The 16,112-nt window shown below is 38.8% G+C and overlaps 1 protein-coding gene across 1 annotated transcript; it reads right to left on the bottom strand.

Moving 5' to 3' along the window:
* Window positions 1-11,912: 11,912 nt before the first annotated feature.
* LOC122012304 (probable LRR receptor-like serine/threonine-protein kinase At2g24230) lies at window positions 11,913-15,225 on the bottom strand. Its single transcript, XM_042568796.1, has one exon. It carries the CDS (start codon window positions 14,712-14,714, stop codon window positions 12,126-12,128), a length of 2,589 nt encoding a protein of 862 aa, XP_042424730.1. The 5' UTR covers window positions 14,715-15,225; the 3' UTR covers window positions 11,913-12,125.
* Window positions 15,226-16,112: the final 887 nt, after the last annotated feature.

Below are 16,112 nucleotides of genomic sequence, written 5' to 3'. Positions count from 1 at the left end.
TTTTACCAAAATTAAAACCATCCTTTTAAACTACAAATAAGGAAAGAGATTAATCTCTTCTCTTAATCTTTTGTAGAAAGCTATAAAAGGAAATTTTTAATTTTTAAACTCTCTTTTAAAACCATGATATCCACATAAGAAATAATTTTAATAAAAATCCTTTTTAATATTCTAGTGGCCGGCCACCTAAGCTTGGGACCCATGCTTTGGCCGGCCACCTACATGGCTCATCCACTTGGTCTTGGCCGGCCCTAGCTTGGGTTCCAAGCTAGCTTGGCCGGCCCCATTGGATGGGTAAGAAGGTGGGTATGCGGTGGGTATAAATCTCTATATACTAGAGGCTACGATAGGGACCGAGAGGAGGAATTGATTTTGGTCTCCTGATGAAATTAAGCATTCCGTGTTCGCCCCAAACACACAACTTAATTTCATCAATAATAATTCATTCCACTAAAGAACTATTATTGAACTACCGCATCAATCCCAAATTACATTTTGGGCTCCTTCTTATTATGAGTGTGTTAGTCTCCCTGTGTTTAAGATAACAAATGTCCACTAATTAAGTAAGTTACTGACAACTCACTTAATTAATATCTAGCTCCAAGAGTAGTACCACTCAACTTCATTGTCATGTCGGACTAAGTCCACCTGCAGGGTTTAACATGACAATCCTTATGAGCTCCTCTTGGGGACATTCTCAACCTAGATCACTAGGACACAGTTTCCTTCTATAATCAACAACACACACTATAAGTGATATCATTTCCCAACTTATCGGGCTTATTGATTCATCGAACTAAATCTCACCCATTGATAAATTAAAGAAATAAATATCAAATATATGTGCTTGTTATTATATTAGGATTAAGAGCACACACTTCCATAATAACTGAGGTCTTTGTTTCTTTATAAAGTCAGTATAAAAGAAACGACCTCTAATGGTCCTACTCAATACACTCTAAGTGTACAAGTGTAATTATATAGTTAAGATAAACTAATACCTAATTACACTACGACCTTCAAATGGTTTGTTCATTTCCATCTTGGTCGTGAGCTACTGTTTATAATTTATAAGGTACTGATAACATGATCCTCTGTGTGTGACACCACACACCATGTTATCTACAATATAAATTAATTGAACAACTACATTTATCACAAATGTAGACATTTGACCAATGTGATTCTTATTTCTAGATAAATGTTTATACCAAAAGCTAGGCTTTTAGTATACACTCTGACAATCTCCCACTTATACTAAAAGACTAAGCTGTCATATCTGCTGCCATACATCTGATTCCCATCCCTTCAACATGCCCATCAAAAGCTCTTGCCTTAAGGACCTTAGTGAAAGGATCTATAGGTCATCACCTGATGCAATCTAGGCGGCAACAACTTCTCCTCGTTTATACGATTCCTCGTATTGGGTGGTACTTGCGCTCTATTGTGTTTACTTGCTTTATAGACTTATGGTTTCTTCGAGTTTGCTTATCGCACCAACATTATTACAATAAATTGTAATAATTTTGGACAAACCGAAATCATATCTAAGTCTATCTTGAGGTTATTGAGTTATTCAGCTTTTATGGCTACCTCAGAGGCTTGCCATATACTAAGCTTCTATGGTGGAGTCCAGAAAAACACCTATGCTTATCACTCTTCCATAGTTATGACTTTACCTCCTAAAGTAAACACAAAACTCAGAGGTTGACTTATTATTGTCCCTATCCGATTGGAAGTCAAAATCCATGCAACCCACAAGGACTAAATTAACTGCCTTGTAAGCTAGCATATAATCTCTAGTGCCTCTAAGGTACTACAATATATGCTTTACTGCAGTCCACTGTCCTTGTCCAGGGTTACTTTGATATCTGCTAACTATGCCCTTGGCAAAACAGATTTCTGATCTCGTGCATAGCATACATTAGGCTTCCAACACCCGTAGCATAAAAAACTGCCTTTATTTCCTTTATCTCCTTTGAAGTCTACAGAGACATATCTTTAGATAAAGTTACTCCATCCTGAAAAGGTAAGAAACCTTTCTTGGAGTTTTGTATGCTTAAAACGAGCAGGGATTTTTCTGATGTATGAAGCTTGGGATAAGTAAAATATTCTTTTCTTGCGATCCCTTATTACTTTGATCTCAAGAATATATACATTCTCCCAAGTCCTTTATATCGAATTGTTTGGACAACCATACCCTTACTTCTGACAACATTTTGATATTATTTCCAACTACCAAAAATGTTATCTAAGTATAGTACAAGAAATACCACCACGTTTCCATCACATCTTTTGTATACACAAGACCTATCCGGTTACTAAATCCATAGATCTGGATTACTTTGATAAATCGGATGTTCCAAGACCTTGAAGCTTTGCCTCAGTCCATAGACTGATTGAGCTTACACACAAAATGCTCTTAGCCCTTTGCAATGAACCCTTTTGGTTGCTTTATATGGATGTTTTCTTCAAGACTTCCATTAAGGAATGCTGTCTTGACATCCACTTGCCAAAAAGAATCCGGATAGACTTAAGCATGACTACCAGTGAAAAAGTTTCCTTTTTCATCTAGCCTTGCTTTGAGAGTTTTAACCTTCCTGTCTATCCCTCTTTTCCTAATATAGACCTTTTTACACCCAAAGGCTTTTATACCATTTGGTGGTTCTATAAGCTTCCAGATTTTATTAGAATGCATATATTCTAATTCTGTTATTCATTACTCTTTGCCAAGATATTGCATCTTTACTTGGAGTGCTTCGTCATATGTCCGGAGATCAGATTCATGTCCTCCAGGGATCGAGTCCAAAAAAAAACTCTCCCAAAATATAAATCTTTTTAGGTTGCCTAACAACCCTCCCACTACGATGAGGCACTTTCTTCAATTGTGTATCATTTGTAATACGTGTTGCAGTTTCCTTGTGGTATCTCATCTTGTATAGTTGGTACTAGATTAGACATGTCTTTTATTATTTCCTTAAGAACAAATGGGCATGAGGTTTATTACATAATTCTTTTCTAAAAATCGATCATTGATGCTAATAATGACCTTCTGATTTTTAAGACTATAAACCTACTTTCATTTCTCTAGGATAACCCACAAACAAGTGAATTCCTATCCAACTTATCATTGTCTCTCTTCAGCATATGTGCTGGACTACCTGAATCCGAATATGCTTCAAAATAGGCTTACGCTTATTCAGCAATTCTATATGAGTAGAGAGTTATGAATTTGGAAGGTACTATGTTCACTTCCGTTTCCAAAGTATATCCTTAAAATGAATTTGGTAATTTTCTAAATAACTCATCATCAATCTACTTATTTCCATAAGAGTCCTATACCTTCCTTTTTCTACACCATTCTGTTGGGATATACCTAGGTGTAGTTAGTTGGGATTGAATCCCTACTTCTGATAAGTGACTCCTAAATTCTCCCAAGAGGTACTTGCCACTACGATCTCACCGTAGTGTCTTGATACTTTTACCTTGACATTTCTCCACATCAACCTCATACTCTTTGAACTAATCAAAGCACTTAGACTTGTGGCACATCAAGTAAATGTATCTGTATATCAAATAGTTGTCTATAAAATAGATGAAATATTTGAAACAACCTCTTGCTTGGATAGTCATAGGATCACACAAATCAGAATGAACCAATTTCAACATATCTTTGACTCCATACCCCTTAGACTTGAAAGCTTCTTGGTTATTTTTCCTTCCAAGTAAGACTCGCAGGTTGGAAAGATTTCCACTACTAATGAACCCAAAAATTCATCAGCTACCAATGAATCATACTCAAGTTAATATAACCTAGCCTTAGATGCCAAAGATATAATTGGTTCATTTCCGAAGGTTACTTTCTCTTAAAGTTAGAAGATGTGTTACTAATTTCCATTTGTTGCATCGTGAGAGTTATTGGATTTTAAATTTTCAACCAACATACCAGAATAGATAACTTCCCTATTTTTCTTGATAACAACTTTGTTATCAAAATAGACACAATATCTATTCTATAATAGTTTAGAAACTGAAATCAGGTTCTTTCTAAACTTAGTATGTAAAGACAATTTCTAATGATCCATATTTTATTCCTTTTAGAGAATAAACCTCTCCCACTGCAACAGCTGCTATTTTTACAGTAATGCCCATGTGGACGGTGCTTTTATTTTCATTTAGTTGTCGGGTTTCCTGGAACCCTGCAATGAATTGCAGACATGATTAATGGCATCTGTATCTACACTCCAGGTTCTGGTAGATAACACCACTAGACATGTTTCAACTAATGAATTAAATACACCTAAATTGTTCTTAGTTCTAAGAGGACAGTCTACCTTAATGTCCAAATCCTATTTCCAATCAATTATTATTGGGACCACTAAGTCTATCCTAAAGTATATCAGCTAGGGATTGACCATCATCCTAAGAATCACAAAAATATTTGGTTAAGACCAACTCCTTAAAAATCCCCATGAATTTTGTATGCCACGTATACAAATTCAAAGAGGAAATTTTATCATTTAATTTTATTATCTCGTCAACCTTACTTTATGACGAATAAAATTAATAGTTGGTCTATCTTTAATCAAATATTTGGTCAAGACTCTAAATTTAAAATAATATTGATTCCTCTAACAATACTATTTAAATTTACCAACACCTCAAAACACCGTGAATTTTGCATGCCACGTTAGTGTGGACGTATACAAAATCAACATTTGTAAGAGGAGGGTTTTACCCATTAACTATCTTGTCAACGTAACTTTATGACAAATAAAATTATCTCAAACACCGTTAATTTTGTATGCCACGTTAGTGTGGACGTATACAAAATCAATCATTTGTAAGAGGGGTTTTAACCCTTTAATTTTATTATCTTGTCAACCTAGTTTTTTGACAAATTAATAGTTGGTTTCATTTGGTCACACAAATAATAACAGTGACTCCGATGGGGAGGATACTATTAGATGTGTCTAAGTGTATACCATTACTTGACACTAAGTCCATTAATAAGATTATGCCCCTTCCGTTGGGGAAGATCACACGCTCTTAATTAACTTCCTATAGTCATCCAAAAATGGAAGTCTGTTCTAGTGATCTGCAAACTAGCTCATCCGTTATGGAGGAAGGCACTCAGAGCCAACGCGCAAGCTTGTTTGCATCACTTACAAACCAGTAATGGACACCATGAGATTTACTTAAAAATCCCTCTCCCACCTAGTTATTTATTAATGAGGAATTTTAACTATGCTAGCCTACTAAACTTGTAAACTAACATGCACACACAGCACAATATAAAAGCAATAAATAGAAAATCTAATTTTCAACTATTATGGCTTTTATCTCTAGTTGTCCTCCGTGTGTTGTCATCCCAAGCTGCTGCCATATTTGGCCACCGCCACCGGGTCTATTGTCGCATCCATCTTGCTCCTTGTTCCGCTGGCCTCTGGTCCTTAGAAGGTCCCACGCTTTGCAAGATTCGATCCGCGATATAAATAGAATTTTACAATTTTGATCCTATATTCCATAAAAGGAATGTACATGTATCTAGATCAAAAATAAAATCCTAATAAAACTAAATACAGCTCCTACTGTATTTTATAATACAATCATGCACACACATATAAATGCCCTTGACATGTCCAAGGGTCCAATCACACACATAAAACTATAAGCCATAATAGTTGGATCCTGCATCCACAAAGTTAGCACATCCTACTATTATCCTGCCTAAATTATGTATGACATGTACATAATTAAACTAATACCAAATACACAGGCAAAACCCTAGCTCGATACCAATTGTTGGTTGCTACTCGGAAAGCCTAGAGGTTCCACCGTACAAAAATTTGTACAAACGTTCGAACCTTTTCCTAGCTACCATGTGTTCTTTTAAATTAAATTTTGGATCGCTGCGAACTTAACACGTTTGATCCAAAACTTAATCTATTCGTTCTTTTAGGTTTTGACTTGGGTCTCCTGCGGAACTTAACACGTTCGACCCAAATCACCTTAAGTTATTAATTCCATTAAATATTAATTTCCATAATCAGTTCCCAGTACTGACATGGCGAGGCACATGGCCTTCTTGGATATGGGAGCAACCACCACCGACTAGACAAAACCTTTTATAGAAAGCTAATATTTAATTTCCTAAAATAACTTTAGGTTAACCGAAAAGAACAATCAAATCACAAGGAAAAGAAAAACAAAAGAACACTATATCGAAAACAAATTCGAAGCTCTAGAATCGTATGCCTCTTGTATTTAGTATTATTTCCAAAAATAACTAGTATGATGCGGAAAGAAAAATTACTAGTTATACCTTTTAGAAAGACCTCTTGATATTCTACCGTATTCCTCTTCTAACCTCGAACGTTGTGTGGGCAACGATCTTCCGAGATGAGAACCACCAAGCACCTTCTTCTTCCTTGCAAGTTTCGGCCATCAAAACTTCTTCTAGGATGAAGAGGTTCGGCCACCATCACCATGCTCCAAGGGATGCTAGAAAAGAGGCTTCTTTTCTCTCCTTCTTCTCCTTCTTAGATCCGGCCACCAAAGCTAACTCCACCATGAGAAAGTTTCAGCCACACAAAGGAGAGGAAAGAAAAGAAAGGGCCGGCCACACTCAAAGAAGAAAAGAGGGAGAAAAATAAATAGAGACATTCACCTTGAAGCCTCCTCTACCCCCTCTTTTATAATCCTTGGTCTTGGCAAATAAGGAAAATTTAATAAAAAACTTCCTTAATTCTTTTGCCATTAAAAAGGAAAATTTATTTAATTAAAAATAATTTTTCTTTTCTATTTGTAATGGCCGGCCACCTTAATCCCTTTAATCAAGGAAATTTTAATTCACACAAGAATTAAAACTTCCTAATTTACTTTCGGAAATTTATAAAAATTTCTCAAATAATTTTTCCCTTCATGGTGGTTAATAAAAAGGAAATTTAATAAATTAAAATCTTTCTTTTAAACATGTGGATAAAAAGAAAGTTATCTCTAAAAAATTAAAATCTCTCTTAATCTACAAATAAGGAAAGATATCAAATCTTTTCTTAATCTGTTGTAGAAACTAATAAAAGATAATTATTAATTTTTAAACTTTCTTTTAAATCATGAACATAGTTAAAAAGGAAAATTTTCTTAAAATTTAAAATCCTCCTTTAATCAACAAATAAGGAAAGATTTCAAATTTTAAACTCTCTTTTAAACATGCAGATGATTTATAAATAAGGAAAGTTTTTACCAAAAATTAAAACCATCCTTTTAAACTACAAATAAGGAAAGAGATTAATCTCTTCTCTTAATCTTTTGTAGAAAGCTATAAAAGGAAATTTTTAATTTTTAAACTCTCTTTTAAAACCATGATATCCACATAAGAAATAATTTTAATAAAAATCCTTTTTAATATTCTAGTGGTCGGCCACCTAAGCTTGGGACCCATGCTTTAGCCGGCCACCTACATGGCTCATCCACTTGGTCTTGGCCGGCCCTAGCTTCGGTTCCAAGCTAGCTTGGCCGGCCCCATTGGATGGGTAAGAAGGTGGGTATGCGGTGGGTATAAATCTCTATATACTAGAGGCTACGATAGGGACCGAGAGGAGGAATTGGTTTTGGTCTCCCGATGAAATTAAGCATCCCGTGTTCGCCCCGAACACACAACTTAATTTCATCAATAATAATTCATTCCACTAAAGAACTATTATTGAACTACCGCACCAATCTCAAATTACATTTTGGGCTCCTTCTTATTATGAGTGTGTTAGTCTCCCTGTGTTTAAGATAACAAATGTCCACTAATTAAGTAAGTTACTGACAACTCACTTAATTAATATCTAGCTCCAAGAGTAGTACCACTCAACTTCATTGTCATGTCGGACTAAGTCCACCTGCAGGGTTTAACATGACAATCCTTATGAGCTCCTCTTGGGGACATTCTCAACCTAGATCACTAGGACACAGTTTCCTTCTATAATCAACAACACACACTATAAGTAATATCATTTCCCAACTTATCGGGCTTATTGATTCATCGAACTAAATCTCACCCATTGATAAATTAAAGAAATAAATATCAAATATATGTGCTTGTTATTATATTAAGATTAAGAGCACACACTTCCATAATAACTGAGGTCTTTGTTTCTTTATAAAGTCAGTATAAAAGAAACGACCTCTAATGGTCCTACTCAATACACTCTAAGTGTACTAGTGTAATTATATAGTTAAGATAAACTAATACCTAATTACACTACGACCTTCAAATGGTTTGTTCCTTTCCATCTTGGTCGTGAGCTACTGTTTATAATTTATAAGGTACTGATAACATGATCCTCTGTGTGTGACACCACACACCATATTATCTACAATATAAATTAATTGAACAACTACATTTATCACAAATGTAGACATTTGACCAATGTGATTCTTATTTCTAGATAAATGTTTATACCAAAAGCTAGGCTTTTAGTATACACTCTAACACATGCTAGTTATTTATGGAAATAATACCAAATACAAGAGGCTTACGTTCTAGTATTTCGAATATGTTTTTCGAAGTTGTGTTTTTTTATTTTTTTTTCCCCTTGTGATTTGATTGTTCTTTTTGGTTAACCTAAAGTTATTTTAGGAAATTAAATATTAGATTTCTATAAAAGGTTTTGTCTAGTCGGTGGTGGTTGCTCCCATATCCAAGAAGGTCATGTGCCTCGCCACGTCAGTACTGGGAACCAATTATGGAAATTAATATTTAATGGAATTAATAACTTAAGGTGATTTAGGTCGAACGTGTTAAGTTCCGAGACCCAAGTCAAAACCTAAAAGAACGAATAGATTAAGTTTTGGATCAAACGTGTTAAGTTCCGCAGGCGATCCAAAATTTAATTTAAAAGAACACATGGTAGCTAGGAAAAGGTTCAGACACATATCAATATTCCTCCTGAATTATCACCTGATACTATTCTAAATTTGAAGGAAAATGTTCTCCATCATGTGGAGAATGATGCGGGAATGGAAGAATAATTTTAGTATTTTTTATTATTTTACTGAGTTAAGTTATTGAGAATATTTTAGTCTTTTGTATATTTAGGGTTGAAGTCTATATATTCATCTCGTTAAGTTGTTTTGAAGATAGTTTTTGATTAATGCAATTTTCGGCAGAGTTGTTATTTTCTATTTCTAGATATTCTTCTTCAAATCAACAAGTTTTGAAGATCATTTTTGGTATTCTTACACGAATCAATAGATTTAATAGTCGATTTCGATATTCATGCATAAATCAATGAAATTGATAGCTGCCCACTGCTCAGTTTTAATCCTCATGCGGGATTGTGGAAGGAAGCCCACTCCTGTCCGACACTTGTTCAATCTGACAGGTACAAGAGTTTAGTTCATGTGTTCTTTGCACTACGTGCAACGTCAAAGATTCCTGGGATCACTGACTTGGGTTTTATGACCAGAAAGATAATAAAGTTGGCATTCTTGGAGGAGGATTGATGGTCTCTGGAATCACAATTGCTTTGTTGCTTAGCAACTACCCTGTGATAATTAAAGAAGTAAATGAAACCTTCTTAAAGCCTGGAATAGACAGAGTTGAAGCCAATTTGCAGAGTCGTGTCAGGAAAGGGAAGATTACAGAGAAGGAAAGTGTATTGATTTCAATTCAGTTATCATTCAAGGGAAAGCATCACAAGTTCATAATATTGATACTCTTGATACACAGAGCATTCCTCACCCATCTATTTCCACCTCCATCAAAGTCCCGCTGCAATTGAACATGTTGTTCACCAGCCCAATGGCAGCGAACTCCACATCAGTCCAAATGCTCTTCACTGGCGCGAAGCTGAAAAGCTTGAAGGAGGAAGGCTAGAGGTGTGGCCGTCCCCGGCAGAGGTGGCCCGCATGGCCACATGCTTCAGGAGCATGCTGGAGATGGACCAGTGGCATAAGATGACCAACCAAGAGGGCTTCCTCCAGCAGCACGACTCCAAGCTGCAGGACCAGCTCCGTCGCCAGGAGCCAAAGAACAGGGAGCTCAAAGTGAGTCTCCTTGCCCACGAGATTATGGCAGGTGGGCAGAGCCTGGGCGACCCAACAGAGCAAACGATGGGCATGAAGGTGAAGCTAGTGTAGAACAAACTAGGAAAGGAGACAGTGAGTCAGTGAGGATGCTGTCGGCTCCGGCGCCGGCGGTCGAGCAGGCGCAGTTGGAGATTCTGCCAAGGCAAAACTAGTTCCCAGAGGAAGAAATCAAACTGTTGACTTGGGCTGGGAGCAGCATGAATCCATGGCTGGTTGGGGAACACGTGATGCCATGGCTGGAACTGGAAGCCGAAGGGATCATGCCATTGTGGTACATTGAACCCAACTTGTGGCAAAGGCGAAATCACTTGCCCCAGCGCCCCCGCCGCACCCGACCCCAAGCCATTACGAGGGAGATATATCACGACAGCGTAGCAAGCTAACTTTGGCAAAAGGTGGAACCGCCACCCTAGCGGCCCCTTGACCCCGGTCCCACGAGATTCCAGAAGGAGTAAATCACGGTTAATGCTGGGCAGGATAAGTGACTGGGGGTCGAAGGAATTTTTGACGCAGTAGATCAGGGTTTTATCCCCGAGTGCAACTGACGACCTTCGATCCCACGACTTCATTGACAAGTTACAGGTACCTAAACAGCTGATCCAGCCCGTGGGGACACGTAGCAAGCTAACTTTTGAGCAAAAGGTGAAACCGTCACCCTAGCGACCCCCTACGTAGCAAGCTAACTTGAATCAATGGATGATGGATCCTAATGGTTTCTTCTTGAACTGGAAACTCATAAAGGCAAGCCACTCTGAAATATTTAGAACTGAGCAAGATCTGAAGGACAAATGGAGAAATCTCGCACACGGTTTCAACGCCGACTGCATCTTCGAATTAGATCGCATTCTCCTTCTGGATTCTGCCATGGCGACCGAGACAGAGCCCTTTGCTTTCCAGGCGGAGATCAATCAGCTTCTTAGTTTCATCATCAATACCTTCTATTCCAACATAGAGATCTTCCTTCGCCAACTCTTAAGCAAACTCCTCTGATGCCTGGGACAAGATTCGGTTCGAGACCACCACTGACAAGAGTAACCTCGATGCTCAGCCTGAGCTCTTTATCCGTATCGTTCCAAACAAATCAACCAACGCCTTATCCATCATCGATAGCGGTATCGGCATGACAAACTCTGAGTGCATTGGCTTCTACCCAACGATCACCCGAGCTCAATTTGAGGAGTTCAACATGTACGTGTTCAAGAAATTCAGAGTGGAGAAGTGCCCACGGTGTAATGCTCGTCAGCAGATCAATGGAATTTTCAAAGTCAAGCAGCTGCCAATAGATTTTACCGATTTGATGTCATATGATTTTTTTCCTGGACTATCACACACTACTCTAAACTTAAAGAATGAGTTTTGTTAACACGAGATGACTAATATAGGAGAATTCATTATTTTTTTATTTTTAATAATTTTTATTATTTTTTTAAATTTCAGATTTGTTTTATATTTTAGGAATTTTTGGTAATTTAATTTTATTTTTTTTGGATTTTAAGTTCGTTGAGAGGTTTTATGATCATGAGTCTGTTTTTTATTAGGATTTCTATCTTTATTTTATAAATTAGAAATTGAGGTTTATATATTAGGATTTTTTTTTTATCATAGGGTTGGAATATATTTGAGGAATTATTTTTTATTATTAAATAATTTATTTTTTGGAAAAAAAAATGGAGGACGGTGATTTTCTCTACTCATCTTCTCCTTAATTTTTATTTTTTGTTAGCTCATAGGATAATCATTATCCAGTCCACCTTAAAAAACTATCGAATCTTCTCAAGTCAGTACTACATGAGAATGCAAAAACAATGCTAGGAAAAAAACACATTTGCTACTAGTTTGATGAAAAGTTAGCTACTTTGTGCCAATAGAAAAGGGTGAAATACAGAAAGAGGTTAAGCTAAACTGATAGAGAATCATAAGTGTGAGATAATGAGCTATAATTAGAGCAAAAATCATAAGAACCTCGCTTCATAGAAGCTCATGTCCTCCACATGGAGAGTGTAGCAGACTAGCTAGAACGAACAAACCGAATCCAGGTTTGCAATTCAATGATCAACGATGGCAGGCTCAATGTCTTTAAGGAGGCCAACGATTTGCTGCATGGATGGCCTCTTGGATGGCAAATCAGCTGTACATAGATAAGCAATTCTCAGTGCTTCCTCCATTTGTTTCTCACAAGATCTGGTTTCCCTTATTTTCGGGTCCATTAAACTGGCCAGCTCGTTTCTTCTCACCAATGCCCGTGCCCAGCCGACGAGAGTAGTTTCCTTGTCCTCAGAATACTCATCTCCAATTGGTTTTTTCCCCGTAAGAAGCTCAAAAAGCACTACCCCAAATGTGTAAACGTCAGATTTCGTGGTTGCTGATGCATTTTCAGATTCCGACAACTCTGGAGGAGCGTAACCTGCCGATCCATGAACCATCACGTTCCCACTCTCCATGCCAATCCCAACTAACCTTGACAATCCAAAATCAGCTAGCCTTGGTTCCATAGCTGAATCAAGATAAATGCTACTCGCCTTGACATCTCGGTGAACTATCATGGGGAAGCATCCATGATGGAGGAATGCCAATGCCCTCGCCGCACCCAGAGCAATTTTGTGTCGGAATCTCCAAGTTGTCAGTCCTTCAGTCGTGATGCTCTGTGCACAAGTGTTATCTTGCTCCCATGTATCACTCGTCCAATCTTCAGTTGACTGTACACCTAGTGGTAAATCATGAAGTAGATTCTGTAGGTTACCGTTCTCCATGTAATCGTATATCACAATTCTTTGTTCCCCGGCTAAGCAGTAACCAGTTAAGGGCACTAAATTTGGGTGTTTGATTTGTCCAAGCCTCTCGAGCTCTTGTGCAGCTTCCTCGTCTGTCACGGATGATACAGGAACTAGAACCTTCATGGCGACGTGAATGCCTACAGGAAGAAATCCTCTGTAGACTGGCCCAAATTTTCCTTCTTCCAGTAAGGTTCCTCTGTCAAAATTGGAAGTCGCATTCAAGAGATCAGCAAAGGTCAAGTTCAACAATGGCTTCTCAAAGATGACGACAGGGACTGAGCTTGCAAGCTTGACATCAGCAACCCAAGTTGTTGAATCAGTCTGGAAACAGAAGGGACCGGAGACGTTCTGCTCCTCTCTGTATGACAGTTGCTTAATTGCCCATGACCCTGTCCTCTTTCTGCATCCAAGTGCAATGCAGATCAGCCCCACTGATGAAAAGAAAACCGATAAAGCAATAACAAATCCTAACTTGAGATCCAGATATGTCCTTCCCTTGGACACGGCATTATCTGGATTTACTGCAATTGGGCAGTCGCTTTGTGACCCAATAAACGAAGAATTAAACATTGCAGGTGACAGTTTCTCAGCGCAGTAAGTAAGATTGTTGAAGGAAACATTGAACTTTTCAATCCTGGGTAGAGTCTGTTGCAAGGATTTTGGGATTTCACCGGTGAGATTGTTCCGCGAAAGATCCATCACTCGAAGGTTGCTCGTGTTCAGCTCAGGAATGCTTCCGTTGAGATGATTCTGTGAAAGGTCTAATACCTTCAAGTTGAGCAACTGAGCGAAGCCAGAAGGAATGTTCCCAGTGAGATTGGTTTTGGACAGATTCAGATACTGAAGTGCAGAGGGCAACTCTATATGAACAAAATCCTGGCTGGAAAACTTGTTAAAAGCAAGATTGAGATGATGCAATGATTTCAAGCCCCCCAAGCCAGGGAAGAACTCACCGGTGAGTTCGTTCATGGACACGTCAAGATAGACGAGAGACGACCAGTTGGAGGTGGAGCTGAGGTTTACCTGAGAAATGAGGCCATGGAACTGGTTCTTGCTCAGGTCCACAACCTGCAATGCTTGCCCGAGTCCCCCGAGGGCCAAGTCACGGAAGTGATTCCCGGAGAGATTGAGGTAGGCAAGCGAAGGCAAACTGGATAAATTTGGCATCTTTCCGACAAACCGGTTCCCAGAGAGATCCATAGTGGTTAGGTTCTCGAAGAAAGAGCCGAATCCAACAGGAAGAAGTCCACCCAATTTGTTGTTGGAGAGGTCGATTGAAACGAGGGAGGCACATCCACGAATCGTCTCCGGGATTCTCTTCACCAAGAAGTTGCTCCTCAGATTAAGGAGCCTGAGGTTGGTAAGCAAGCCCACCTCCCTGGTAATCTCGCCGGAGAACCGGTTGCGCGAAAGGTCGAGGCTTTCCATCAGCTTGAAGTTGCTGATGTCGGCGGGTAGTGGCCCCGTAATGGTGTTGCCGGAAAGGTCGAGGTGCGAGAGAGAGCCGCACAGCTCGCCGAAGTCCGATGAAAGGGCGGTGATATTGTTGCTGCCAAGATCCAAAACTCGTAGCTTGCTAAGCTTCGCGATGGTTGTTGCGGGGATGGGACCAGAAAGTCCGAGGCCGGAAGCCACCAAGCCGGTGACTTTCCCGAACTGGCCCTCGCAGGAGACTCCTGGCCACGAACAAACATCCGAGAAATTGCGATTGTTGGGCACCACAGCCGCCCCCATCTTCCGGAAGAACTCGGCCACGAAGAACGCGTCCGTGTTCGGCTCCGGCGAGGCCGAGCACCTCAGCAGAAGAGAAACAGAGAGGTAAAAGGCAAAGAATCCGGAGGCCATTTGAGCCAAGGACATGGAGCGATCAAAGAGGATGGCACTACGTTAGGGTAATTTTACGAAAAGTTGTGGTTTTTACCACTCCTTTCTTCCTCTTCGTTTCCGTCCGCCATGTCTGCAACACTCTTAAGAACACAAAAGGTGAAATTTAGAAAGGAAATTATTAGGGCAGAAGGGCACCTTATGGCATCAAAGTGCTCGAGTTTTTGAAGAATTTGAACGACAAATTTATTGATTCCTTTATGGGAAGCGAGCTAAGAGGCACACGTCGAGGTTGTCTTGACTCTTGAGGCTGACACCAAGACAAGAAGGACAGCACGCCCAGGTGAAGTCAAATGAAGTTGCAGGCTTTTGGTCTGTGAAGGAAACACCAAGCTTCTTCAATCGCTGTTGGTGGATGAGGTGAGCAGTAAATAGGGAGGTGTGGAAGTAAAAGGTGGTACTGGTAGATCCGTAATGCCGGGTGGAATTTATTGGCTCGGCATGATCAGGCCCTCTCTGGAGAAAAGAACTGGTAAAAACATACCACTTGAATCACATTGGAGCCTTTGGCTACGGATTTAACAAGAATATTGTCATGCTTGCTTAGCTCCAAAAACTTTGAAAAAGCAAGCTAAGCATTCAAAGCAGGACGGGACCCATAAAAAGTTTGCAAATTTAAAATGTTCAGAAATGATGATGTGCTGTTGCAGGAGTGCCAAAAGAGAGAGAAGATAGATTTGAAGTGCTCAGATTAAGCTCCAGCAGGAAGTAGATATTCTAAAAAGTATTTTCTTAAAATACTTTTTTATGGAACTGATTAAACTGATGCATTAATCGGTTCACTTACGCTCCAAATTTAAAAAACTGATGAGATCACATGACAATCCGATATCAGATAACATGAACATGCACCCCAGACTGACTGTTGGTCGTCTTAATTATTTTAAATGGCTCGAGACTCTACTTATTAGGTTGGTGGACCACTGTTCAGGCTACTTCTTTATCATAAAAGTGGATTTTTTATGACTAGTTTGAATTATTTTTTGAGAAAAAAGGGAAGCCAAATCATTAAAATGATCAACAGGATCGCTATCAACAACTCCGAAATGAAACTAATTTATTCTCCTTTTATATATATATATAATTTTAAACTACCAAACTAATACATTTAAAACAAAATTTCTAGCACGTAGACAAAATGACATTTAATAATCTCACAGCCCGATCAGCTTGAGTGCTTCACAACTGGAACACTTATCTGCCTTGTCAAGCTACATGCATATATGGCGAACCGCATAGATTCAGTGAGATCTATCTTATCAATTTTTTATTATTTTAACATAAGAATTTGAAGGGAACCTGTTGTCATGCATGCGGTAGTGTAAAGTTCGTGCCTTTTGAAAACTTTCACTAAGCCACTATGAGCATATCTTT

The sequence above is a fragment of the Zingiber officinale genome, chromosome 8A (genome assembly GCF_018446385.1).
Source record: "Zingiber officinale cultivar Zhangliang chromosome 8A, Zo_v1.1, whole genome shotgun sequence".
NCBI classification, from domain to species: domain Eukaryota; kingdom Viridiplantae; phylum Streptophyta; class Magnoliopsida; order Zingiberales; family Zingiberaceae; genus Zingiber; species Zingiber officinale.
This window is presented reverse-complemented; position numbering and strand designations above follow the sequence as displayed.